The sequence below is a fragment of the Pristiophorus japonicus genome, chromosome 1 (assembly GCF_044704955.1).
Source record: "Pristiophorus japonicus isolate sPriJap1 chromosome 1, sPriJap1.hap1, whole genome shotgun sequence".
Taxonomy (NCBI): Eukaryota; Metazoa; Chordata; class Chondrichthyes; family Pristiophoridae; genus Pristiophorus; species Pristiophorus japonicus.
Window position 1 is genome coordinate 540,882,956 of NC_091977.1, and position 27,328 is coordinate 540,910,283.

The 27,328-nt window shown below is 45.2% G+C and overlaps 1 protein-coding gene across 1 annotated transcript in view; it reads right to left on the reverse strand.

Annotated features, from left to right (window-relative positions):
- ttc39c (tetratricopeptide repeat domain 39C) overlaps positions 1–27,328 on the reverse strand; it is a 140,211-nt gene that overhangs the window by 110,235 nt on the left and 2,648 nt on the right. Inside the window, exon 2 of the mRNA XM_070896814.1 lies at positions 810–858. Coding sequence (XP_070752915.1) covers positions 810–858 — 49 coding nt within the window. The remainder of the gene's footprint in view (positions 1–809; positions 859–27,328) is intronic.

Here is a 27,328-nt window from a genome sequence, read left to right on the forward strand (position 1 = left end):
GGAATTCTCTGCCTCAGAGGGCTGTGAATGCTGAGTCTTTGAATATATTCAAGACTGAGTTAGATATATTTTTGGACTCTAGGGGAATCAAGGGATATGGAGGTCAGGCAGGAAAGTGGAGTTGAGTTCGATGATCAGCCATGATCTTATTGAATGGCAGAGCAGGCTCAAGGGGCCGTATGGCCTCCTCCTGCTCCTAATTCTTACGGTCTTATGAAATGGTTAAGTTGCTCATCCCAGGATGATTCAGGCTTTGGATCACATTGAGAAAGAAAGAGCTTTGTCAGCAAGGAAAGATTCTTTTGTTGGCAAGGACTACTTAATAAGGTTATTGAGATAGGAAACGGAACAATGGACCCAAAGTAGTAAGCAAGTTGGCCATCTGGTATTTTTTCAGGAAATGCTTCAATTCGGAGTCTTGCTCACAATAACTGATCACACTATAATGAATCATCATAGTCACTGCGTGACTTGAGGCCTTTAAAGATCTTGAGCTTTCATTCACAATTTGTGATTAAGGTTACGACTCTCTACCCAGAGGAAAAGCGGGTAATATTGTTTATTTCTCAGCATGGACATGGAGTGTGCCAAAACTTGGTCGAACACAATCAACGGTTTAGTTGCAACCATATTGTGTGTCGGATTCGAATTCTCTTACATTGTGCGAACTTGATTTGATGTAGAAATGTGTCCATTTCATTCAACTTGCAGCAAAGGAAGGTCTAATAATTAAAGATTAATTGTTACTTGTAGATTATAAAATCAACACAAAAAATAGACACACACACACAATTTGTATGGGTACTCACCAAGAAGCTAACAAAACTTGCTCCAAAGCTCATCAGTGGACTGTTATTCCTATAAATAATACATGAAAATTATATACAATTAGAAACAGTACCACCACAATGATAGTACCATATTCTGCTCATATTATAGCAAATGAAACACTAAACATATACTATCCCTTTACCAAATTTGAAAAGCAAAAAGACTTGCATTTATATAGCACCCTTCAGAACATCCCAAAGCGTTTTACAGCCAACGAAGTACTTTTGAAGTGTAGCCATTGTTGTAATGTAGGAAATGCGGCAGCCAATTCCACACAGCAAGCTCCCACAAACATCAAGCTGTTTTTGTTATGTTGAGTGAGGGATAAATATTGGCCAGGACACCGGGGATAACTCCCTTGCTCTTCATTGAAAAAGTGCCATGGGAGCTTTTACATCCATCCGAGAGCAGAGGGGGCCTCTGTTTAATGTCTCATCCGAAAGATGAAACCTCCAACAGTGCAGCACTCCCTCAGCACTGCACTGGGGGTGTCAGCCTAGAATTTTTGTGCTCAAGTCTCTGGAGTGGGACTTGAACCCACAATCTTCTGAGTCAGAGGCGTGAGTACTACCCACTGAGCCACAGCTGACACAATTTAAATAGCTAGTATCAGAACAAGGTGACTTATTGGGCCCAAGTTTCCACATGATTCGCGCCTGATTTTTAGGAGCAACTGGTGGAGAACGGACTATTTTAGAAATCGCAATTCTCCACATTTTTTTTTCTGCAGTTCTAGTCAGGTAGAACAGTTCTAGTTTAGAACAGAATTTTTTCTTCAAAAGGGGGCGTGTCCGGCCACTGACGCCTGATTTGAAAGTTTCTACAGTGAAAATGTACTCCAAACTAAAATAGAATGGAGCCAGTGAAGATTTTTGTAGAACTGAAAAAACCTGTTCTACACATTAAAAAATCAGGCGCAGGTTACAAATTAGGCGTCCAGAACGAGGTGGGGGGGAGGGGGGGGGGGAAGGGAACTCATTAAATTCTACAATAAATCCTTATTTATACTTCTTCAAATAAATCCAACCTGAATAAACATTTATAAGCCAAGAAAAGATTAAATAAACCATCTTCCTACCTGTGTGAAAGTGCTTCAGCCAGGGAGAATTCTGCAGCCGTTCGTGCCGCTGAGCGGGAGGGGGAGAGAGAGAGAGAGAGAGAGAGAGAGAGAGAGAGAGAGAGAGAGAGAGAGAGAGAGAGAGGGAGGGAGGGAGGGAGGGAGGGAGGGAGGGAGGGAGGGAGGGAGGGAGGGAGGGAGGGAGGGAGAGGGAGGGAGAGAGAGAGGGGGGGGCATCGGGTCGGGAAACAGGAACGCGGGTCGGGTCAGTCGGGGGGGGGGGGGGAGGAGTGGGTCTCGGGTCGGGTCGGGGCGGGGGTCAGCGGGTGTCGGGTCGGGGCGGGGGGGGGGAAGCGAGTGTCGGGTCGGGTCTGGTCAGCGGGGGGGGGGGGGGGGGCGAGTGTCTGGTCTGGTCAGGCGGGGAGCAGGAGCTGGCCGTGGGAGGAGCCCCAGTGAGGCCATTGGGCCAGGGCTAGGGGCTGCGTGCTTCGGGCCCCTCCCCCACAGTTCGGCGCCTGGAGCTACTGCACTTGCGTGCCGACTGTAGCGCATGGTCTACAGGGCTGTAGTGATACCCGCCCTCCTGTATAGCTCAGAGACATGGACCATGTACAGTAGACACCTCAAGTCGCTGGAGAAATACCACAAATGATGTCTCCGCAAGATTCTACAAATCCCCTGGGAGGACAGACGCAACAACATTAGCGTCCTCGACATCCCCAGCAATGACCACACTTGATTAGCTCCACTGGGCAGACCACACTGTCCGCATGCCAGACACGAGACTCCCAAAGCAAGCGCTCTACTCGGAACTCCTTCACGGCAAATGAGCCAAAGGTGCGCAGAGGGAACATTACAAGGACACTCTTAAAGCTTCCCTAATAAAGTGCAACATCCCCACTGACACCTGGGAGTCCCTGGTCAAAGACTGCCCTAAGTGGAGGCAGTGCATCCGGGAGAGTGCTGAGCACAGAGTCTCATCGCCGAGAGCATGCAGAAATCAAGCACAGGCAGCGGAAAGAGCGTGCGGCAAACCTGCCCCACCCACCCTTACCCTCAACGACTATCTGTCCTACCTGTGACAGGGACTGTGGTTCTCGTATTGGACTGTTCAGCCACCTAAGGACTCATTTTAAGAGTGGAAGCAAGTCTTCCTCAATTCCGAGGGACTGCCTATGATAATGGTGTTGATAACACCCAGCTCTACCTCAACCCACCTGCATGGTCAGGATACTTCCCAACATCCAATCTTGGGTAAGGTGTAATTTCCACCAATTAAACAAAACCATCGCCTTCAGCTCTCACCACAGACTGGATAACACCCCAGCTCTTCTTGGTCTTTGACCAGGGACTCCCAGGTGTCAGTGGGGATGCTGCACTTTATTTGGGAAGCTTTGAGGGTTTCCTCTGCCCACCTTTGGCTCGTTTGCCGTGAAGGAGTTCCAAGTAGAGCGCCATGCCAGTGCCATGGGATCTTTTATACCCCTCAGTCCTGAACTGGAAAGTCAGCCTAGATTTGTGTGCTCAAGTCTCGAGTGGGCATTGAACCCATAACCTTCTGACTCAGAGGTGAGAGTGCTATCCACTGAGTCACAGCCAATACCTAAAGCAAGGCCAGCACAGGAACAGGCTGGGCTGCAACACCATTCTTAGTCAAAAGTAGCTATAACACTCACTGTTGCAGCATACCATGGAGCCTCACAGGCCACATACAAATTCTATCCATGTTCCATTAACTAACACATACGGACATCTCGTTATCCTGACTTACGATTTACCCGCCAATCAACAGTTCTAAGAGCAGTCCTTTCCAAGCCTCAAGTTACAAAACTTGAAAACAGGATGCAATTTGCAAATAAGAAATACTGATTCAAACAGCATGGTGTTACTTGGAATTTGAGGGCCAGATACCCTGGCATGAATCAGTGGACAAGAGGTGGGAATAAAAACAGACAAGCCAATTAAAAAGGCAGCATGTGCTTCCCTCCCTACTGCTGATCTACTTAGGAAAAAATCTCACAGTTTGCAGAGCCATGTAAATTTATCCGTAGCTGCACAAGATTCAAAGTGCGGCAACACAACCAGCGCTGCAATATACCACGAGGGGTTTCTGATGCCACACTTGGTATATTTAGTCTTTGATGGGAATACAAGGCAGAGAGACTTATAACCCACTGAGCCCCTTGCTTTGTTCTGTACTACTTAACCTTAAAAAAAGTTCTTTTAAGACCGAGGTCACTTTCAAAATGGCTTCTGCAATTGAATGATAGGAACTACAATGGAGAATTCAGGAGAAACTTCTTTACTGAGAATGTGGTGAGATTGTGGAACTTACTACCACGGAGTAGGAGAGACGAATAGCACAGATGCAATGGTCATCATCATAGGCAGTCCCTCGGAATCGAGGAAGACTTGCTTCCATTCTTAGCATGAGTTCTTAGGTGGCTGTATGGTCCAATACGAGAACCACAGTCTCTGTCACAGATGGGACAGGCAGTGGTTGAAGGAAAGGGTGGGCGGGGAGTCTGGTTTCTCGCACGCTCCTTCCGTTTGATTTCTGCATGCTCTCAGCGACAATTGAGAAGCTAAATCAGTGGATCTCAAACATTTAAGGTTGAAGGACCCCTTTTCAAATGGATTAGTAATCGCGGACCCCCCCCCCCCCATCTAAATGAAAGCACTATAAACTCCTTGCATATTTACATTTCTGAATATAAAGTTCATCAGTGCCCTGTTAAAGGGACTTGCATGAAATTTTGGCAGGGCTGGTCCGATATAATGAACATTGATGTGTTTGGTGATGTGAAAAATGTTATCGTCCCCTCCCTAAGGTAACCCTACAAGTTCAGCAACATGACTGTTGAATACTTCACCGCAGGACACCGCCCTGCCCTTCCTGGAGTGGAATTAGGCCCAGAGGTTGGGAACACTGGGACCGTCCCTGTGTAACTCTCCACTGCCCGCCTTCTCACTGGACAGCTACTGAGTGCTGCAGGGATTATTTCTTCTCCCTCTGCCTGTCTTCGCTGGAATATCACTGACACGCTGCCTAGTGTACACCATTTCTGCCATCAGAATACTGCCAGTAACCAGGTCAGTGGCTTTAGAACAAAGCTCAACTTGATCATCATTCCAGGCCCATGGACAAGGCTGCCGTGGTGGCTCCTTCCTCCCCTCCCCTAGCCCCAGCTCTGCAAATCCATTCCCGGTGTCTCTGGGGTCTCTCGTCTATTCTCTTGGGGTTCTCAGTCAGTCCAAGGCGCCACAAATCCGGATATGTGTCCGTTTCCAGAGCTGCCTCAGCCATGGTGCCCGACATCGAACTCCCTTGTGCGCGAGCTCTCACTGCACCGCTCGAGCAGACAAAAACCAAGAGCAGGCGCCCGATCCGCGCCTTCACAGCAACGGTCATGGTCACATTATTCCGCGGATCCCCTGGACCTCCAGTGGCTCATGCACCCCACGTTGAGATCCACAGATCTAGTTAAGCACCAAGGGAGAAAGGAATATAAGGATACAAGAACATAAGAAAAGGAGCAGGAGTAGGCCACACGGCCCCTCGAGCCTGCTCCGCCATTTAATACGATCATGACTGATCTGATCCAATCATGGACTCAGGTCCACTTCCCTGCCCGCTCCCCATAACCCCTTATCGTTTAAAAAACTGTCTATCTCTGTCTTAAATGTATTCAATGTCCCGGCTTCCACAGCTCACTGAGGTAGCGAATTCCACAGATTTACAACCCTCAGAAAAAATTTCTCCTCATCTCAGTTTTAAATGGGTGGCCCCTTATTTTAAGATTATGCCCTCTAGTTCTAGTCTCCCCCATCAGTGGAAACATCCTCTCTGCATCCACCTCATCAACCCCCCTCAATCTTATACGTTTCGATAAGATCATTGCTCAGTCTTCTGAATTCCAATGAGTAGAGGCCCAACCTACTCAACCTTTCCTCATAAGTCAACCCCCTCATCTCCAGAATCAACCTAGTGAACCCTTCTCTGAACTACCTCCAAAGCAAGTATATCCTTTCGTAAATATGGAAATCAAAACTGTACGTCTTGTATAACTGTAGCAAGATTTCCCTGCTTTTATACTCCATCCCCTTTGCAATAAAGGCCAAGATTCCATTGGCCTTCATGATCACTTGCTGTTTCTACATACTAACCTTTTGTGTTTCATGCACAAGTACCCCCAAGGTCCTGCTGTACTGCGGCACTTTGCAATCTTCCTCCATTTAAATAATAACTTTCTCTTTGTTTTTTTTTCTGCCAAGGTGCATGACCTCATACTTTCCAACATTATACTCCATCTGCCAAATTTTTGCCTACTCACTTAGCCTGTCTATGTCCTATTGCAGATATGCTGATAGGGTGAGATGAAGTAGGGTGGGAGGACGCACTGTGGAGCATAAACACCGGCAGAGACCAGTTGGGCCGAATGGTCTGTTTCTGTGCTGTAAATTCTATGTAATTTTATGTAAACTGGCATTTAGCTATACATGAAGCAAAAAGCTGGTCAAACCAAAACTGCTGGTTACCAACAGATATATGCAGGTGGAAAATAAAATTGCAAATGCTGCGAATCTGAAATAAAAATACAGGAACTACAAAGCAGATCTTTCAGCATTTTTACAAGGAAAAGCCGGTTATTGACCTGGAGCATGAAACCTTTCATCAGAAAGGAGAACAAAGACAAACAGGCATTTGAAAATAACGAGAAAATGGGGGAGGTGGATCCCAGAGGGAGTGAATCGAACGGTCGTTGAATTCTTTATGAATGAACGAGAACAGACCACATGCCCCTGTACTGAGATTCAATTTACCCTCCAAAAACGCATAATCCACCTCAACACTACCTCAACAATATTTTACATATTTTAGCACAAGAGAGTTCATTTCTACGCTTTATTGCAGGTCATATTAAAGAAAAAAATCTAATTTCTGCGATCTAATCTTTCACAGAAATTGTACAGGTTGAACCTCCCTTATTCAGAACCCTCGGGACCTGGCCTGTTCTGGATAAGGGTTTTTTCCCAGATGAGGAATTGGTCACGTTAAGTTGGTTGGTACAGGTAACTGCGCGAGGGTTTATCGGGGCTGACTGACTTAGGACTGAGAGTGCGGCAGAGAGATCATGGGGGGTGGGGGCGGTGGATCGCAGGGTCAGGCCAGCGATTGCAGGAGTCGGCAGCGAGGAAGGACTTCAATTTGTTCATGTCGGAATTCGGCACATGCGCCACCTGGTGGCCGGGAATGATTTTGGACACGGGGTGGTGCCGGATAAGGGAGTTCTGGATAAGGGAAGTTCAACCCGCACCATCCTTGAAAGAGTACTGTAAAATAAGCTATAATTCTTTCTGGGGTTAGGGAGAAGGGAAAGATTGGAGATGACTTATTTCTAACCTTTAATACTTTTACATTATCAGATTCAGTCAGCTCACACATTACTTCATAGATTATCTTAGTGCGTAGTAAGATTGTTAGCAAAGCTATATGTACTAGGGCAGCACTGTGCAGAAGAAAGATGCAGCAGGTTGTGGGGTACAGTTCCAAGGGCCAAACAGCATGTGGGCACAACCAAATAAGTACTTTAGACACATAGGGCCCAAGTTTCCACATGATTTGCGCCTGATTTTTTAGGAGCAACTGGTGGAGAACGGACTATCTTAGAAATCGCAATTCTCCACATTTTCTTTTCTGCAGTTCTAGTCAGGTAGAACAGTTCTACTTTGGAACAGAATTTTTTCTTCAAAAGGGGGCGTGTCCGGCCACTGACGCCTGATTTGAAAGTTTCCACAGTGAAAACATACTCCAAACTAAGTTAGAATGGAGCAAGTGAAGATTTTTGTAGAACTGAAAAAACCTGTTCTACACATTAAAAAATCAGGCGCAGGTTACAAATTAGGCATCCAGAACGAGGTGGGGGGGGGGGAGAAGGGAAGTCATTAAATTCTACAATAAATCCTTATTTATACTTCTACAAATATTATACAAATAAATCCAACCTGAATAAACATTTCTAAGCAAAGAAAAGATTAAATAAACCATCTTCCTACTTGTGTGAAAGTGCTTCAGGCACGGAGAATGCTGCAGTCAGCCTGAGGCGCCCGTTCTTCCCGCGGGGGGGGGGGGGAGAGGAAAGAGAGGAGGCGCCCGTTTTTTCCCGCGGGGGGGGGGGGGGGGGGGGGGGGGGGAGGGTGGAGGAGGCAGTGAGAAGGCTGCAAGTGCTACTGTGCTTTTATTTAAAAAAATGTTCAAAAATTAAACAGCTACAAACAACTACAAAAATGGCCGAGTGCCAATGTTTTTTTCACACTGAGCATGCGCGAACGCTCCAACGCGCACGCGCAGCGTTGCCGGCAAGAAAAAAACTAATTTAAATAGTACCCGCCCCCTCCCACTTACAAAATCGCCGCGAGTGTAGGCTCCGCCCCCCTAGGCGCCGCGCCAGGCAGACAAGGAGCTGCAGGGCGCTCCAGAATCGCGATTTTTTTTTAGGCGCCCGTTTTTTATCATGTGGAAACTTGGGCCCTTAGTCACTGCTGAAATGTAGGAAGCACAGCAGCTAGTTTATGCACAGCAAGTTCTCACAAACAGCAATGAAATAAATCTTCTAATAGCGCGTTGGGGTCTTTTACGTCCACCTGAGAGGATGGACGGTGTCTCGTTGAAGTTCTCATGCATTTGGACTTCCAGAAGGCATTGGACGAGGTGCCACAAAAAAGGTTACTGCACAAGATAAAAGTTAACGGGGGTGGGGGTAATATATTAGCATGGATTGAGGATTGGCTAACTAACAGAAAACAGAATTGGGATAAATGGTTCATTCTCTGGTTGGCAATCAGTAACTAGTGGGGTGCCACAGGGATCAGTGCTGGGACCCCAACTATTTACAATCTATATTAATGACTTGGATGAAGGGACCGACTGTAACGTAGCCATTTTTGCTGATGATACAAAGATGGAAGAAAAAGCAATGTGTGAGGACACAAAAAAACTGCAAAAGGACAGACAGCCTAAGCGAGTGGGCAAAAATTTGGCAGATGGAGTATAATGTTGGTACGTGTGAAGTTATGCAATTTGGCAGAAAAAAAAATCCAAGAGCAAGTTATTATTTAAAATGAAGAAAAATTGCAAAGTTCTGCATTACTGCAGAACCTGGGGATCCTGGTTCTTGAAACACTAAAGGTTAGTATGTAGGCGCAGCAAGTGATCAGGAAGGTCAATCGAATCTTGGCCTTTATTGCAAAGGGGATGGAGTATAAAAGCAGGGAAGTCTTGCAACAGTTATACAGGGTATTGGTAAGGTCACACCTGGAATACTGTAGAGTTTTGGAGGCAGTTCGGAGAAGGTTCACTAGGTTGATTCCAGAGATGAGAGGGTTGACTTATGAGGAAAGGTTGAGTAGGTTGGGCCTCTACTCATTGGAATTCAGAAGAACGAGAGGTGATCTTATCGAAACATATATGATTATGAGGGGGCTTGACAAGGTGGATACAGAGAGAATGTTTCCACTGATAAGGGAGACTAGAACTAGGGGGCATAATCTTAGAATAAGGGGCCGCCCATTTAAAACTGAGATGAAGAGGAATTTCTTCTCTCAGAGGGTTATAAATCTGTGGAATTCGCTGCCTCAGAGAGCTGTGGAAGCTGGGCCATTCAATAAATTTAAGACAGAGATAGACAGTTTCTTAACCAATAAGGGAATAAGGGGTTATGGGGAGCGGGCAGGGAAGTGGACCCGAGTCCATGATCGGATCAGCCATGATCATATTAAATAGCGGAGCAGGTTCAAGGGGCCGTATGGCCTACTCCTTCTCCTATTTCTTATGTTCTCATCTGAAAGACTCCCTTAGTACAGCACTTGAAGTGCCAGTCTAGATTAAGTGCTCAAGTCTCTGGAGTGGGGTTTGAAACTCATGATCTTCTGACTCAGAGGCACGTGCTGCCGTGGAGCCAAGACTGACATTTAAGCTGGGTCATCCACCACTTCCCTAATTGCAAGGTTCTGGAATAGGGCTCCAACAGAATTTTAACAATGCTCAGATTTTGATATGATTCAACAATCAATTTTTAATATTGACAAAGTAAACATTTAAGTGCTGGAGTACGTAATGGCCAGGCACTGGCATTTGCTAGACTACATCACCATCCGAGCGAGGGACCGCAAGGACGTCCCGCATCACTCGTGCCATGACAGGAGCGGACAACTGCTGGACTGACCACCGTCTAATCCTTTCTGTTATCTCCATCAATGTAGCCTCAAAACGGCGAGGGCAACAGAAATACTGCCGCAGAAAAAAATCAATGCTGAAGCACTCAAAGACCCTGCAAAGAAAGTCCTATTCAGCCAACGCCTCACGGCCAACCTGATGAATTCCAATGAACCAAAGCCGCAGAGTGCCTGGTCTGCCCTCAAGTCCACCATAATTAGCAAAGAGACTCTTGGTTACTCTACCAGAAAGACTGGTTCGACGAGAATGACCAGGAGATCCAGGAGCTAATAAACCGCAAACACAAGGCATTTTTGAACTAGAAACAACACAACTTGAGCAAAAGAAAGCAGATCTACAGGCAGCTGAAGGCCGAAGTCCAACAAAACAAGGGAAGGAAATACACATTAAAGCGACACTGAAAAGTGTAGAGGAACAAGGGGATCTTGGAGTGCAAGTCCACAGATCCCTAAAGGTAGCAGGCCAGGTAGATAAGGTGGTTAAGAAGGCATATGGAATACTTGCCTTTATAAGTTGAGGCATGGAATACAAGAGCAAGGAGTTTATGCTTGAACTGTATAAAACACTGGTTAGGCTGCAGCTGGAGTACTGTGTGCAGTTCTGGTCACCACATTACAGGAAAGATGTGATTGCACTGGAGAGGATGCAGTGGAGATTTACAAGAATGTTGTCTGGAATGGAGAATTGTGGCTATGAGGAAAGATTGGAGATGCTGGGTCTGTTTTCTTTGGAACAGAGGAGGCTGAGGGGAGACCTGATTGAGGTGTATAAAATTATGAGGGGCCTGGATAGATGAGATAGGAATGACTTGTTTCCCTTGGTAGAGGGGTCAACAACCAGGGGACACAGATTTAAAGTAATTGGCGGGAGGCTTAGAGGAGATATGAGGGGAAATGTCTTCACCCAGAGGGTGGTGGGGATCTGGAACTCACTGCCTGAAAGAGTGGTAGAGGCAGAAACCCTCACCACAATTAACAAAAACTTGGATATGCACTTAAAGTGCCGTAACCTACAGGACCAAGAGCTGGAAAGTGGAATTAGGCTGGACAGCTCTTGGTCGGCCGGCAGACACGATGGGCCGAAATGGCCTCCTTCTGTTCTGTAAATTTCTATGATTCTATGAAAAAATTCGGGACCTAAAGAACAGATGGTGGGTGAAAAAAGCACAGGTGATTCAGCAATTAGCCAACAATCACGACGTGCATGGATTTTTTAATGCAGTCAAGACCACTTACGGCCGAAGCACTCAAGGTCCTATTCCACTGAGAGCCAAGAGCAGAGAGGTACTCATCAAGGACAGAGAGGCAGTCAGTGCCTGCTGGAAGGAACACTTCGAAGATCTCCTCAACCAAGATTGTCTTTGACACGAGTGTCCTTGACTCCATTCCACAACATGCTACCCGTTACTACCTCGGCACAATCCAGCCCAGCACAAGTTTGGAAAGGCCGTCCGACATCTAAAAAACACGGCCTCAGGAGCAGATGTACTAAAGCATGGTAGAGAAGTACTCGGTATGAATCCACGATCTCATCTCTCTTATCTGGAAGGAGGAGAGCATGCCGGGGGATCTCAGAGATGCCGTAATCGTGACCAACTTCAAGAAAGGTGACAAGTCTGACTGCGGTAATTAGAGAGGAGTTTCCCTGCTGTCTGCCGCAGGGAAAATCATCGCAAGAACCCTCCTCATGTCAGCTCTTCCCAGTGGCTGAAAAGCTCCTCCCAGATCTTCACCACGTGACAAATCCAAGAAAAATGTAGTGAGCAGCATCAACCTCTCTACATGGCTTTCTGAAAACTCTGGGGGATTATGGAGTGCCATTCTCAAATTTGTCTGTCCTCAAATATTTGTCACCACCCTCCGCCTCCTTCACGATAACATGCAAGCCATGATTCTTACCAATGGATCCACCACAGACCCAACACAAGTGCTGACTGGGGTCAAGCAAGACTGCGTCATCGCACCATCGCTCTTCTAAATCTTCCTCGCTGCAATGCTTCACCTCATCTTTAACAAGCTCCCCGTTGGAGTGGAGTTAATCTACAGGACAAGCGGGAAATTGATTAACCTCCGTCGCCTCCAGGCCAGATCCAAGGTTGTTCCAACCTCGTTCATTGAATTACATATGCAGATGAAGCTTGTGTTTGTGCACACTCGGAGTCTGAACACCAAACCATTGTTGACATCTTCACTGAGGCATACGAGTGTCTGGGCCTTACATTAAACACATGCAAGACAAAGGTTCTCTACCAACTTGCCTCCGCCACACAGTACTGCTCCCCGATTATTAAGATCCATGACGAGACCTTGGACAATGTGGACCACTTCCCATACCTCCGGACCCTACTATCAACAAGGACAAACATCGATGATGAAGTCCAACACCGCCTTCAGTGTGCCAGTGCAGCCTTCGGCCGCCCGAGGTGGTGTGTTTGAAGACCAGGATCTCAAACCCGGCATCAAGCTCCTGGTCGACAGAGCGGTAGTGATACACACCCCCCTATATGAATCAGAGACATGGACTATGTACAGTTGGAACCTCAAAGCACTGGAGAAGTAACACCAACGCTGCCTCCGCAAAATCCTGCAAATTCATTGGCAGGATTGGCGCACCAACGTCAGCGTTCTCTCTCAGTCCGATAGCCCCAGCATCGAGACATTGATCACGCTCGATCAGCTCCGATGGACAGGCCACATTGTCCGCATGCCCGATACTAGCTTCCAGAAACAAACATTCTACTCCAAGCTACGTCACAGGAGGCGAGCCGCAGGAGGGCAGAGAAAATGCTTTAAGGACATCCTCAAAGCCTCCTTGAAAAAAATGTAACATCCTCACCGACTCTTGGGAAACCCTGGCCCAAGTCCACTCAAAGTGGAAGGAAAGCATCCGAGAAGGTGCCGAACACTTCCGAGTCTCTTCGCCGGGAGCACGCCGAAGCCAAGTACAAACAGCAGAAAGAGCATACGACAAATCAAGCACCCCACCCTCCCATCCCTCCAACTGCCATTTGCCCCACCTGTGACAGGCTAGATTGCGCATCAGGTCTCATCAGTCACCTGAGAACTCATTTTAGTGTGGAAGCAAGTCATCCTCAACTCCAGGGTCTGCCTAAGAACTCAACGTTCTGATTTTGATAGTATTAAAAATTGATTGTTGAATCATGACAAAGTAAACATTTAAGTACTGGAGTACGTAATGTCATGCAGTACAATCTACAGAAGTGATTGCTGAATATTGACCATAAATTACGATTGAAAACCCCTGGTAAAAATGTAATTTCCAGTGCACAATAAACAACGTCTTCTTCTTCCTCAAAGATATGGACAAAGATTTTAACGTCACAATTCCATTCATATAATGGAACGGACTAAAGGAAAGGCTGCCTTTGAGGAAAGTACACCAAAATGACTTGCATTTCTATAGCACCTTTCACAACCACAGGACGTCCCAAAGCACTTTACAGACAATTTTTGAAGTGTAGTCACTAGTAATGTAGGAAACACGGCACCCAATTACACACAGTAAGCTCCCACAAACAGCAATGTGATAATAACCAGAAAATCTGTTTTTGTTATGTTGATTGAGGAATAAATATTGGCCAGGACACCGGGGAGAATTCACCTGCTTTTCCTCAAAATAATGGCCGTGGGCTCTTTTACATCCACCTGAGAGAGTAGAGGGGGCCTCAGTTTAACGTCTCATCCAAAAGACAGCACCTCCGACTGTACAGCACTCCCTTAGTACTGCACTGGAGGGTCAGCCTAGATTTTTGTGGGACTTGGATCCGGACCCACAACCTTCTGACTCATAGAAACATAGAAAATAGGTGCAGGAGTAGGCCATTCGGCCCTTTGAGCCTGCACCGCCATTCAATGAGTTCATGGCTGAACATGCAACTTCAGTACCCCATTCCTGCTTTCTCGCCATACCCCTTGATCCCCCTCGTAGAAAGGACTACGTCTAACTCCTTTTTGAATATATTTAGTGAATTGGCCTCAACAACTTTCTGTGGTAGAGAGGTCCACAGGTTCACCACTGTCCTAAATGGCTTACCCTGAGAATGTGCGAAAATGTATAGCAATAGAGACAGTGAAGTGAACAAAGGAATCATGGAAGAATAACCAAAAGAATGTCAGACTGCAAATGTTACAACATTGGCACAAATAGCAGACTTGCTCAAGGTCTTGGTTACTAGTCACGCCAGTAAAATTGTAGCAATGGGTGAAAAGCTCTTTGTGCAAAAACAGTTGCTATTACACATAACCACTTGCCTGAATCTAATTGAGCAAGGAAGGCCAGGTGTCGACTCATGAGTGGATAAAGGAAAGGAGGGATCACAAAAGGATAGGGTGAACTGAATGTCCCTCAATTGTATTACGTACCAAAAGTGTATAACCGTTGCGCCCCTACATTGTAACGGGGCTTGTCTGAGGGAAGTGAGCGCACTCTGAGGGAGAGCGTTCGTTTGTTCTGATAAGTCCCGGCCGGTGAAACAATTAATAAAGTCTGCTTTGTTATAAGCGGCTACGGTGTTCGACTCAGTGTATTCGCTGAACCAGATTGAGGGAAAAAGAATCCGTATCAACAACCCCTTATCCTTAGACTGTGACTTCCCCAACATTGGGAACATTCTTCCTGCATCTAACCTGTCTAAACCCATCAGAATTTTAAACGTTTCTATGAGATCCCCTCTCATTCTTCTGATCTCCAGTGAATACAAGCCCAGTTGATCCAGTCTTTCTTGATATGTCAGTCCCGCCATCCCGGGAATCAGTCTGGTGAACCTTCGCTGCACTCCCTCAATAGCAATATCATTCCTCAAGTTAAGAGACCAAAACTGTACATAATACTCCAGGTGTGGCCTCAACAAGGCCCTCTACAACTGTACTAACACCTCCCTGTCCCTGTACTCAAATACCCTCGCTATGAAGGCCAACATGCCATTTGCTTTCTTGACTGCCTGCTGTACCTGCATGCCAACCTTCAATGACTGATGTACCATGACACCCAGGTCTTGTTGCATCTCCCCTTTTCCTAATCTGTCACCATTCAGATAATAGTCTCTCTCTCTGTTTTTACCACCAAAGTGGATAACCTCACATTTATCCACATTATACTTCATCTGCCATGCATTTGCCCACTCACCTAACCTATCCAAGTCACTCTGCAGCCTCATAGCATCCTCCTCGCTGCTCACACTACCACCCAACTTAGTGTCATCCGCAAATTTGGAGATACTACATTTAATCCCCTTGTCTAAATCATTAATGTACAATGTAAACAGCTGGGGCCCCAGCACAGAACCTTGCGGTACCCCACTAGTCACTGCCTGCCATTCTGAAAAGTACCCATTTACTCCTACTCTTTGCTTCGTGTCTCAATCCACGTCAGTACACTACCCCTGAGAGTGTGGGAAAATGTATAGAGACATTGAAGTTGAGAATGTGGGAAAATGTATAGAGACACTGAAGTTGAGAATGTGGGAAAATGTATAGAGACAGTGAAATTGAACAAAGGATTCATGGAAGAATAGCCTTAAGAATGTCAGACTGCAAATGTTACAACATTGGCACAAATAACAGACTGGCTCAAGGTCTTGCTAAGTCACACCAGTAAACTTGAAACAATAAAAAGGGTGAGAAAGACTCTGAAAGGCTCTTTGTGTAAAACAATTGCTGCAACACATAACTGCAGCCCATACCTAATTGGTCCAGGAGGGCCAGATGTCGGCTCACGAGTGGACAAAGGGAAGGAGGGATCATAAGGGGATAAGCTGAACTGAATGTCACTCAAATTGTATCATGTACTGAAAATGTATAACCGTTGCGCACCTACATTGTAACAGGACTTGTCCGTAGGGAGTGGGTGCACTCTATAGGGAGAGCATTCCTTCATTCTGATAAGTCCCGGCCGGTGAAACAATTAATAAAGTCTGCTTTGTTATAAGCGGCTACGGTGTTCGACTCAGTGAATTCGCTGAACCAGATTGAGGGAAAAGAATCCGTATTAACATTCCCAGTCCCATGTGCTTTAACTTTGCACATTAATCTCTTGTGTGGGACCTTGTCAAAAGCCTTCTGAAAGTTCAAATACACCACATCAACTGGTTCTCCCTTGTCCACTCTACTGGAAACATCCTCAAAAAATTCCAGAAGATTTGTCAAGCATGATTTCCCTTTCACAAATCCATGCTGACTTGGACCGATCATGTCATCTCTTTCTAAATGCGCTGCTTTGACATCCTTAATAATTGATTCCATCATTTTACCCACTACCGATGTCAGGCTGACCGGTCTATAATCCCCTGTTTTCTCTCTCCCTCCTTTTTTAAAAAGTGGGGTTACATTGGCTACCCTCCACTCCATAGGAACTGATCCAGAGTCTATGGAATGTTGGAAAATGACTGTCAATGCTTCCGCTATTTCCAAGGCCACCTCCTTAAGTACTCTGGGATGCAGACCATCAGGCCCTGGGGATTTATTGGCCTTCAATCCCATCAATTTTCCCAACACAATTTCCCGACTAATTTCCCTCAGTTCCTCCTTCTTACTAGACCCTCTGACCCCTTTTATATCTGGAATGTTGTTTGTGTCCTTCTTAGTAAATACCGAACCAAAGTACTTGTTCAATTGGTCTGCCATTTCTTTGTTCCCTATTATGACTACCCCTGATTCTGTCAGCAGGGGACCAACAGTTGTCTTGACTAACCTTTTTCTCTTTACATATCTATAGAAGCTTTTGCAGTCCGTCTTAATGTTCCCTGCAAGCTTCCCCTCGTACTCCATTTTCCCTGCCCTAATCAAACCCTTTGTCCTCCTCTGCTGAGTTCTAAATTTCTCTCAGTCCCCGGGTTCGCTGCTATTTCTGACCAATTTGTATGCCTCTTCCTTGGCTTTAATACTTACCCTGTTTTCCCTTGATAGCCACGGTTGAGCCACCTTCCCTTTTTTATTTTTACGCCACATAGGGATGTACAATTGTTGTAGTTCATCCATGCGGTCTCTAAATGTCTGCCATTGCCCATCCACTGTCAACCCCTTCAGTATCATTCGCCAATCTATCCTAGCCAATTCACGCCTCATACCTTCAATGTTACCCTTCTTTAAGTTCTGGACCATGGTCTCTGAATTAACTGTTTCATTCTCCATCCTAATGTAAATATTATGGTCACTCTTCCCCAAAGGGCCTCGCACAACAAGATTGCTAATTAATCCTCTCTCATTACACAACACCCAGTCTAAGATGGCCTCCCCCCTAGTTGGTTCCTCGACATATTGGTCTAGAAAACCATTCTTTATGCACGCCAGGAAATCCTCCTCCACTGTATTGCTTCCAGTTTGGTTAGCCCAATCTATATGCATATTCAAGTCACCCTTGATAACTGCTGCACCTTTTTTGCATGCACCCCTAATTTCCTGTTGATGCCCTCCCCAACATCACTACTACTGTTTGGAGGTCTGTACACAACTCCCACTAACGTCTTTTGCCCTTTGGTGTTCTGCAGCTCTACCCATATAGATTCCACATCATCCAAGCTTCCTAACTATTGCATTAATCTCCTCTTTAACCAGCAATGCTACCCCAGCTCCTTTTCCTTTTATTCTATCCTTCCTGAATGTTGAATCCCCTTGGATGTTGAGTTCCCAGCCCTGATCATCCTGGAGCCACGTCTCTGTAATCCCAATCACATCTTATCTGTTAACATCTATTTGCACAGTTAATTCATCCACCTTATTACGGATACTCCTTGCATTAAGACACAGAGCCTTCAGGCTTGTCTTTTTAACACACCTTGTCCCTTTAGAATTTTGCTGTAATGTGGCCCTTTTTGTTTTTTGCCTTGGGATTCTCTACCCTCCACTTTTACTATTCTCCTTTCTATCGTTTGCCTCTGTCTCCCTTTTATTTCCCTCTGCCTCCCTGCATAGGTTCCCATCCCCCTCAGGTGAATGTGCTGCCCACTGAGCCATGGCTGTCACCATTCCAAACGCATATTTTGAATCTTTTTCTGCACCAAGAGATCTGGAGTTTTAAATTCCAGAGTCAAAATGACTCCAGTTCTGTAAACAACTGTGTTCTTAATAACCCAAAACTGAAATCAGCTGAGTATGATGGTTAATTAAACCGAGACAGTATAGTCCACAAGCTGCTAACAGTTTCCAACTTTATAATGGGCAAAATTCTCTCTCCACAACCTTCTCGATTTCTTTGAAGAAATGACAACCCCAGTAGACTGTGGAACGTCTTACAATGTGGTGTAGAAACATAGACATAGAAACATAGAATCTAGGTGCAGGAGTAGGCCATTCGGCCCTTCTAGCCTGCACCGCCATTCAATGAGTTCATGGCTGAACATGCAACTTCAGTACCCCATTCCTGCTTTCTCACCATACCCCTTGATTCCCCTAGTAGTAAGGACTTCATCTAACTCCTTTTTGAATATATTTAGTGAATTGGCCTCAACTACTTTCTGTGGTAGAGAATTCCACAGGTTCACCACTCTCTGGGTGAAGAAATTCCTCCTCATCTCGGTCCTAAATGGCTTCCCCCTTATCCTTAGACTGTGTCCCCTGGTTCTGGATTTCCCCAACATTGGGAACATTCTTCCTGCATCTAACTTGTCTAACCCCGTCAGAATTTTAAACGTTTCTATGAGGTCCCCTCTCATTCTTCTGAACTCCAGTGAATACAAGCCCAGTTGATCCAGTCTTTCTTGATAGGTCAGTCCCGCCATCCCGGGAATCAGTCTGGTGAACCTTCGCTGCACTCCCTCAATAGCAAGAATGTCCTTCCGCAGGTTAGGAGACCAAAACTGTACACAATACTCCAGGTGTGGCCTCACCAAGGCCCTGTACAATTGTAGCAACACCTCCCTGCCCCTGTACTCAAATCCCCTCGCTATGAAGGCCAACATGCCATTTGCTTTCTTAACCGCCTGCTGTACCTGCATGCCAACCTTCAATGACTGATGTACCATGACACCCAAGTCTCATTGCACCTCCCCTTTTCCTAATCTGTCACCATTCAGATAATAGTCTGTCTCTCTGTTTTTACCACCAAAGTGGATAACCTCACATTTATCCACATTATACTTCATCTGCCATGCATTTGCCCACTCACCTAACCTATCCAAGTCGCTCTGCAGCCTCATAGCATCCTCCTCGCAGCTCACACTGCCACCCAACTTAGTGTCATCCGCAAATTTGGAGATACTACATTTAATCCCCTCGTCTAAATCATTAATGTACAATGTAAACAGCTGGGGCCCCAGCACAGAACCTTGCGGTACCCCACTAGTCACTGCCTGCCATTCTGAAAAGTCCCCATTTACTCCTACTCTTTTACATCGACTTCCAGCCATTTGAAAATGTTCAAAGCTGTGCGGATTCAGGTTAAATCTTGCAAATCAATAATTGGCTGAAGGGTAGGAAACAAAGGGCACTGGTTAAGAGTTATGTCAAGGTGGGGGAGACGTATGGAGTGGAGTGCATCAAGGATCAGTGTTGGGACCACTTTTATTTATAATTTACATCAATGCTTGGATTTCAAACCTGAATGTATTTTGATCATGTGCAGATGTAGCAAAATAGGAGGCAATGGAATCAGAGGACGATGCGCAGATGAGTTGGAAAAAATATTTGAGAGCAGAACAATGGCAGATGAAACTTAATGCAGACAAGCATTGAGCAATGTACATAGGAAGTAAAATGGGTGACACACTTACACACTATGAATGGCGTGACCCAAGTTTCTTAGACGCAATGCTCAATATGTCCAACCAATGCAAAGCAATACAGCAGTGAATTATACAGCCAAAATATGAGGATACAACTCAGAGCAAGTTGCACAGAGCTCTGGTCCGACTGCACATTCAATACTGGCTGCCGAGACACAAAGATATGAAGGCACTGGGGACAGTGCTGTGAACAGCCACAAGACTAATCCCGTGTGTTACAGGTCCGAGTTAAGAATAACTTGTATTTATATAGCGCCTCTAATGTAGTGAAACGTCCACAGGCGCTTCATAGGAGCATTATAAAACAAAATTTGACACCGAGCAACACAAGGAGAAATTAGGGCAGGTCAAAGAGGTAGGTTTAAGGAGCGTCTTAAAGGAGGAAAGAGAGGTAGAGGCAGAGAGGTTTAGGGAGGGAATCCCAGAGCCTAGGGCCCAGGCAGCTGAAGGCACGGCCGCCAATGTTGGAGCGATTATTATTAGGGAATGCTCAAGAGGCCAGAATTAGAGGTGTACAGAGATCTCGGGGAAGAGGGGCGGGGGGGGAGGAAATTTATGGGGCTGGAGGAAAAAAAACTGGAGAAACTTGGGCTCTTCAACCTAGAAAGGAGGTGCCTAATGGGATAATATTATAGAAACCTACATGTTCGTTAATGGAATAGTAAAATAAAATTGGATTATTCAAAAAAGGAGGGAGACAGAAAGCAGCAAACTATAGGCCAGTTAGCCTAACATCTGTCATTGGGAAAATACTGGAATCCATTATTAAAGAAGTAGTAGTGAGACATTTAGAAAATCACAATACAATCAAGCAGGGTGGTAGAGGTAGAAAGCCTCATCACATTTAAAAAATGCTTGAATGTGCACTTGGATGTGCCGTAACCTATAGGACGACAGACCAAGAGCTGGAAAATGGGATTAGGCTGGATAATACAATTAAGCAGAGTCAACATGGTTTTATGAAAGGGAAATCGTGTTTGACAAATTTATTAGAGTTCTGTGAGGATGTAACGAGCAGGGTGAATAAAGGGAAACCCAGTAGATGTAGTGTATTTGGATTTCCAAAAGGCATTTGATAAGTTGCCACATAAAAGGTTACGACACAAGATAAGAACTCATGGTGGTGGGGGTAATATATTAGCATGGATAGAAGATTGGCTAACTAACAGAAAAGAGAGAGTCGGGATAAATGGGTTATTTTCAGGTTGGCAAACTGTAACTAGTGGGGTGCCACAGGTGATCAGTGCTGGGGCCTCAACTATTTAAAATCTATATTAATGGCTTGGATGAAGGGACCAGGGTAGTTGCTGAGAGGATGTTTCCCCTCCTGGGGGAATCAAGAACTAGGGGCATAGTTTCAGAATAAGAGGTCACCCATTTAAGACGGAGATTAGGAGGCATTTCTTCTCTCAGGGAAGGTCATGAATCTTTGGAATTCTCTACCCAAGAGAGCTGTGGAAGGTGAGTCATTGAATATAAGCAAGGCGGAGATAGACAGATTCTTGAACTATAGGGGAGTCAAGGGTTATGGGGAACAGGCAGGAAAATAAAGTTCAGGTCAAGATCAGATCAGTCATGATCTTAGTGAATGGTGGAGCAGGCTCGAGGGGCCGTAAGGCTTACTCCTGCTCCTAATTCTTATGATCTTATGTTATTATTACTTTAAGTTAAATTGGAAGGTTACGACATGGGAAATCCAGTTCAAATTTTTTAAATGTAGGACGGATACCAGGAAGTAATTGTGTAGAGTAAAACAATTGGATGAGGCAATCGTGGGGGAAACTTTAGAGTCTGCCTGGCTGGCTGGATGAATTAAGATGGGCCGAACAGCCCACCTCAGCTGTAATTATCTTGTGATCGGGGATCTTGGCAGGATGATTGGGGAGACACTTCAATGTGTCTGTTTTCTTGGGGTGATTTTGAAGAACAAAGTAGTTGTTTGGACAGAGAAACAGCTGCACAACTTCTCGTGCAATGTTAATATAAAACAGTTTCGTATGTTCATGTTATAATGTCAGCATACAGAGACAAGACTGTGGAACACAAGAATCTACGGTTTATTTCGTACTCATCAAGCTAAGCAATGAACAATTTTGCATTTCAAGCATCTGATGTCAGCATCAAACACTCCCTGGTCAGGTATAGCACAGCTAGGTTCAGAGTAAAGCTTCCCCCTATTTTATTCAACTTGCTTCTGCTCAACTTCAGAAGAGTAACTTCTTATTGGATCCATGTGACTTTTTTTTTCAGTTTCCAACAGCAACCATCCTCAGACCTGTCTGATTGACATCGCCAAATTAGTACCAAATTGGGGGCCGTTTTGTGCTGAAGCCTCGGCCCACTATGAACTGGACTGAAATTGTCCAAACTAATTTAACAGCCAGCAGGCAGAGACTTATATCCCACCGGTTCGAGATGCAAGGAGGGGGGGGGCAAAAAAAAAGTGTTGTAATGTGGGAAACGTGGCAGCTAATTTGTGCACAGCAAGCTCCCACAAACAACAATGTGATGATGACCAGATAATCTGTTTTAGTGATGTTGATTGAGGGATAAATATTAGGCCAGGATATCAGGGAGAACTCCCCTGCTCTTCCTCGAATAGTGCCACAGGATCTTTTACATCCACCCAGAGAGCAGACGGCTCATCCAAAAAGACGGCACCTCCGACTGTGCAGCACTCCCTCAGCACTGCACTGGAGTGTCAGCCTAGATTTTTGTGCTCAAGTCCCTGAAGTGGGACTTGAACCCACGACCTTCTGACTCAGCGGAAAGAGTGCTACTCACGGAGTCACAGTATATGACTGTATAATAATATTTTTCCAGACCCCACTGATTTGTTGGCGAGCAAGAGCCGTTATTCGTACTAGTCCAGTGGCCTCCTTCTGATCATAACTTTAGCCAAATTGATGCACAATTATTTTTGTGGAATTGTACATGCTTGCAGACCAACATGATTCCAGTTAATCGCCTGATGGGTCAGCTTCACCATGCAGCATCGCAATCCACTTTCACAGCAGCTCTCAACTGCTCTGAAGAGGCTTCAAGTGCCACATTAAAGTAGAACACTTCAACTTTTGCTTAATAGCTCTCCTTCTCATCTGTTACTTTGACAGGATCCTGCTTAGTAGCTAGCAGTGGCTAGTTCCAGTTTGGTTTATTCAGACTTTTAAAAAAAACTGTGATTTTGCATCTAGAAGTGTCTTCACAATAACACACCTTTTTGGGACAGTTTCTCCGATGTAAAATGGTGGATATTACAAACGGGACTAGAGATCAAATTCAATCCAGGATAATTGTGCAACATTTCTCCTCTCTGTCACCCAAGAATCTTTTCGAAATGAGATTGGCCTTTCAACCTGGTTTCTCGTGGACGCAACAACCGCATCAAAATGCCACCAATTAACATCACGCTGGGAAATGGGGAAGTGTAACACTGGAGCAGACATGATGCTGAAAGATTGGGGCAAAGTACAAGGCTTTTATTCTGCAGCGAGCTGGGCTACAGTATACCCAACCTGGAAGAAACGCCTCAATTTTAAATCCCTCCAAGGCCTCACCCCTCCCTATCTCTGCAACCTCCTCCAGCCCCACAACCCTCCCTATCTCTGTAACCTCCTCCAGCCCCACAACCCTCCCCATCTCTAACCTCCTCCAGCCCCACAACCCTCCCCATCTCTAACCTCCTCCAGCCCCACAACCCTCCCCATCTCTAACCTCCTCCAGCCCCACAACCCTCCCCATCTCTGTAACCTCCTCCAGCCCTACACCCCTCCATATCTCTGCAACCTCTTCCAGCCCTCCGACCCTCAGAGATCTCTGCGCTCCTGTAATCCTGGCTTCTTGCACATCCCCAGATTTTATCTGTTGCCCGTGTTCTAACTCACACCAAATCCCATTCACCCACCATCCCCGATTTTAATCACTCCACCATTGGTGGCCGTGCCTTCAGCTGCCTGGGCCCTAAGCTCTGGAATTTCTTCCCTAAACCTCTCCGCCTCTCTCTCCTCCTTTAAGATGCTTCTTAAAATCTAAAACTTCGACCAAGCTTTGGTTCACCTGTCCTAATATCTTCATATGTGGCTCGATGTCAAATTTTGTTTGATAATGCTCCTGTGAAGTGCCCAGTTAGTGGATTGTTTTTTCAATATTAATACAAAAATCATTAAAAGCTAGTGAAAGGTACAAAAAATAATAAAAATGGTTAATGGGATGTTAGCCTTTATCTCAAGGGGGCTAGAAAACAAGGGATGGAAGTTACACTACAATTATATAAAGCTCTGGATAGACCCCATCTGGAGTAACTAAGGAAGGATATATTGGCCTTGGAGGGGGTGAAGCGCAGATTCACCAGAATGATACTGAGGCTAAAAGGGTTTCATTATATGAGGACAGGTTGCATAGACTAGGCTAGTGTTCCCTGGAGTACAGAAGATTAAGAGGTGATCTGATCGAGGTGTTTAAGATGATTTAAAGAAGTTGATAGGGTAGAGAGAGAGAAACCATTCCCTCTGGTGGGGGGAATCCAGAACAACCTTAAAATTAGAGCCAGGCCGTTCAGGGATGATGTCAGGAAGCACTTCTTCATACAAAGGGTGCTGAGAATCTGGAACTCTCTCCCCCAAAATGCTGTTGAGGCCATGGGTCAATTCAAAATCTCAAAACTGAGATGGACGAAGGGTCATCACCTTGAAACTCTGTTTCTCTCTCTCCACAGACGTTGCCTGACCTGCTGAGTATTTCCAGCATTTTGTGTTTTTAATTTCAGATTTCCAGCATCCGCAGTATTTTGCTTTCGGTTCCGTAAGGCTGTTAAGGGATACAGAACCAAGGCGGGTAAATGGAATTGAGATACAGATCAGCCGTGATCTAACTGGCGAGAAGGGATAAATGGTCTACTCCCGGTTCCTATGTTCCTTTGGTTGGGGGCCTTTGTTTGATGTCTCCTTTGAAGGAAGCATCTCTAACAACCCTATTCTTTACCCAGAGTGGTGAGAATATGAACTTGCTGCCACATGGACTGGTTGAGGCAAATAGCATAGATAGATTTCAGGCAAAACCAGATAAGTACATGAGGGAAAATGCAATAGAAAGAAATGATGATGGGGTGAGATGAAGTAAGGTGGGAGGAGGCTCGTGTGGAGCGTAAACATCGGCATGGAGCAGTTGGGCCAAATGGCCTGTTTCTGGACTGTACACCCCGAGAGACTACCTAAGAAGAAAAGACACTCGATGTAACTCAATCTAACATTGGCATATCAGCCTAAATTATTCGCCCAAACTCTGGGGCTAGGCTTGAACCTACAACGACCAGTGAGGGCGCAGACAAGTGAGCGAAACACACAAGAGGGCATTGGGTGTAGGAGATAGGAAAGTCCTCAAACTGAAGATCATTCAGGAGGTGTGTTTGTGGCAAGAAACAGTGCTTACGTGTTCAAGAAACGCTAAGATTTCAGGTGACACAACAGTTTACAAACATAGGACTACTTTTTGGTAGAACAGTGGCAAATGGAATTCAATCCGGAGAAGTGCAAGGTAATATGAGCAATAAGAGAGTAAAGGGTTATGGGGAGCAGGCAGGGAAGTGGAGCTGAGTCCATGATCAGATCAGCCATGATCTTATTGAATGCCAGAGCAGGCTCGAGGAGCCAAATGGCATACTTGAACTGTATAAAACCCTGGTTAGGCCACAGCTAGAGTACTGCAGTTCTGGTCACCGCATTACAGGAAAGAGGTGATTGAACGAGAGAGGGTACAGAGGAGATTTACCAGAATGTTGCCTGGACTGGAGAATTTTAGCTGAGGAAAGATTGGATAGGCTGGGGTTGTTTTCTTTAGAACAGAGGAGACTGAGGGGAGACCTCATTGAGATGTATAAAATTATGAGGGGCCTAGATAGAGTGGATAGGAAGGACCTATTTCCCTCAGCAGAGGGTCAACAACCAGGGGGCATAGATTTAAAGTCATCAGTAGGAGGTTTGAGGGGACATTTTTTTCACCCAGAAGGTCTGGAACTCACTGCCTGAAAGGGTGGTAGAGGCAGAAACCCTCATCACATTTTAAAAGTACTTCGATGCGAACTTGAAATGCCTTAACCTACAGAGTTACGGACCAAGAACTGGAAAGTGGGATTAGGCTGGATAGCTCTTGGTCGGCCGGCACAGAAACAATGGGCCAAAATGGCCTCCTTCCATGGTGTAAATTTCTATGATTGTATGAATATTATCTGGATATGCAGAGATGACAGGAGAAGCTGTGGGCGTGGAGGACGGGTGTTAGATCAACAGTTGCCAAACGTTATCCTGTTTGGGGGGGAAGTCGCTGCAAATATTGACATAAATTGCTGTCCTAATTTTGAGAAGTAGCAATTACCCAAAAGGAAAGCAACGCTTTAATTCAAGATTTACAAAAATGTATGTACAGCAACAGAATTAACATGCTAGCCAATCAAATACAGAAAATACCCAAATTAGTGATGTATAATGAGATTTCTGCCCATCTCCCAGATCTCTTGGGTCCAAGGTCCTCAGTTTAAAAACCCTTCACTTTCAAAACCTTTCACTTTCACAGACTTAAGATAAAGGCATTGATAAATAACAGAAATAACAAATAAATCTGGAAATATGTAACACATAAATACAGGTAATAAATTCTATAATTGTGCCAAGCACAATTATTAAATATTACGACATGTAGGGTTCATTAATACACAAGTCGCCGATAAAGAACTCGTGTCAATCTGACTAGTTCTCTGCGCTTGTTGTCAATGGAGGTATTTTACAAAGCACCTGACATTATTCCTGCCTTGTGACTGGCTGGTGATTACATCATCCAAAATATATTATAGCCCTCCTCTGCCTTCTAAATGCAATGCGACCCACTACCACATTTCTGCATTTCCATATTGCTGCAGTGCATACTTCAACCAGTACACATGCTGGACTGCTCAATCGGGAAGAGGAGAAAAGGGGCCACAAGGCTGCCATGGTCGAAAAATATACATTTAGTTACTGGATTTACAAACACCAAATGCAATCGCTATAACTAATTCATTCATTTTTAGTGACTAAGCATTTCTGAACGCGGTCAGAATCTTCCATTGAGAGGTGTGTGTTCTGCTTAACTTTGTTTTTTTCTGTACTCTGAAAATCATGATCACCCTTAAAGTCAAAGGCTTATCAAATAACTAGAGCAGAAGCAGTGCAACACACTGACTGAATGATTGGAAGGAGGGCCATTTCACACAATTAGTCTCCAAATTAAAAGATTCTGCAAGCAGAGGCACGTCTCCAACATGACTAGATGAAATGAAAAACTTTAGTTTCAGACAGCATTTATTTAAACTCAAGGGTGTTGTTTAAACACGTCAATGAATCTTTAAAATCTGATTTAATCTTAAAATCTCAATCCAAGGATGGTTTAAAATTATCCTCTCTACAGTGCACGATCGAAAACAAGGTGAATCATCCTC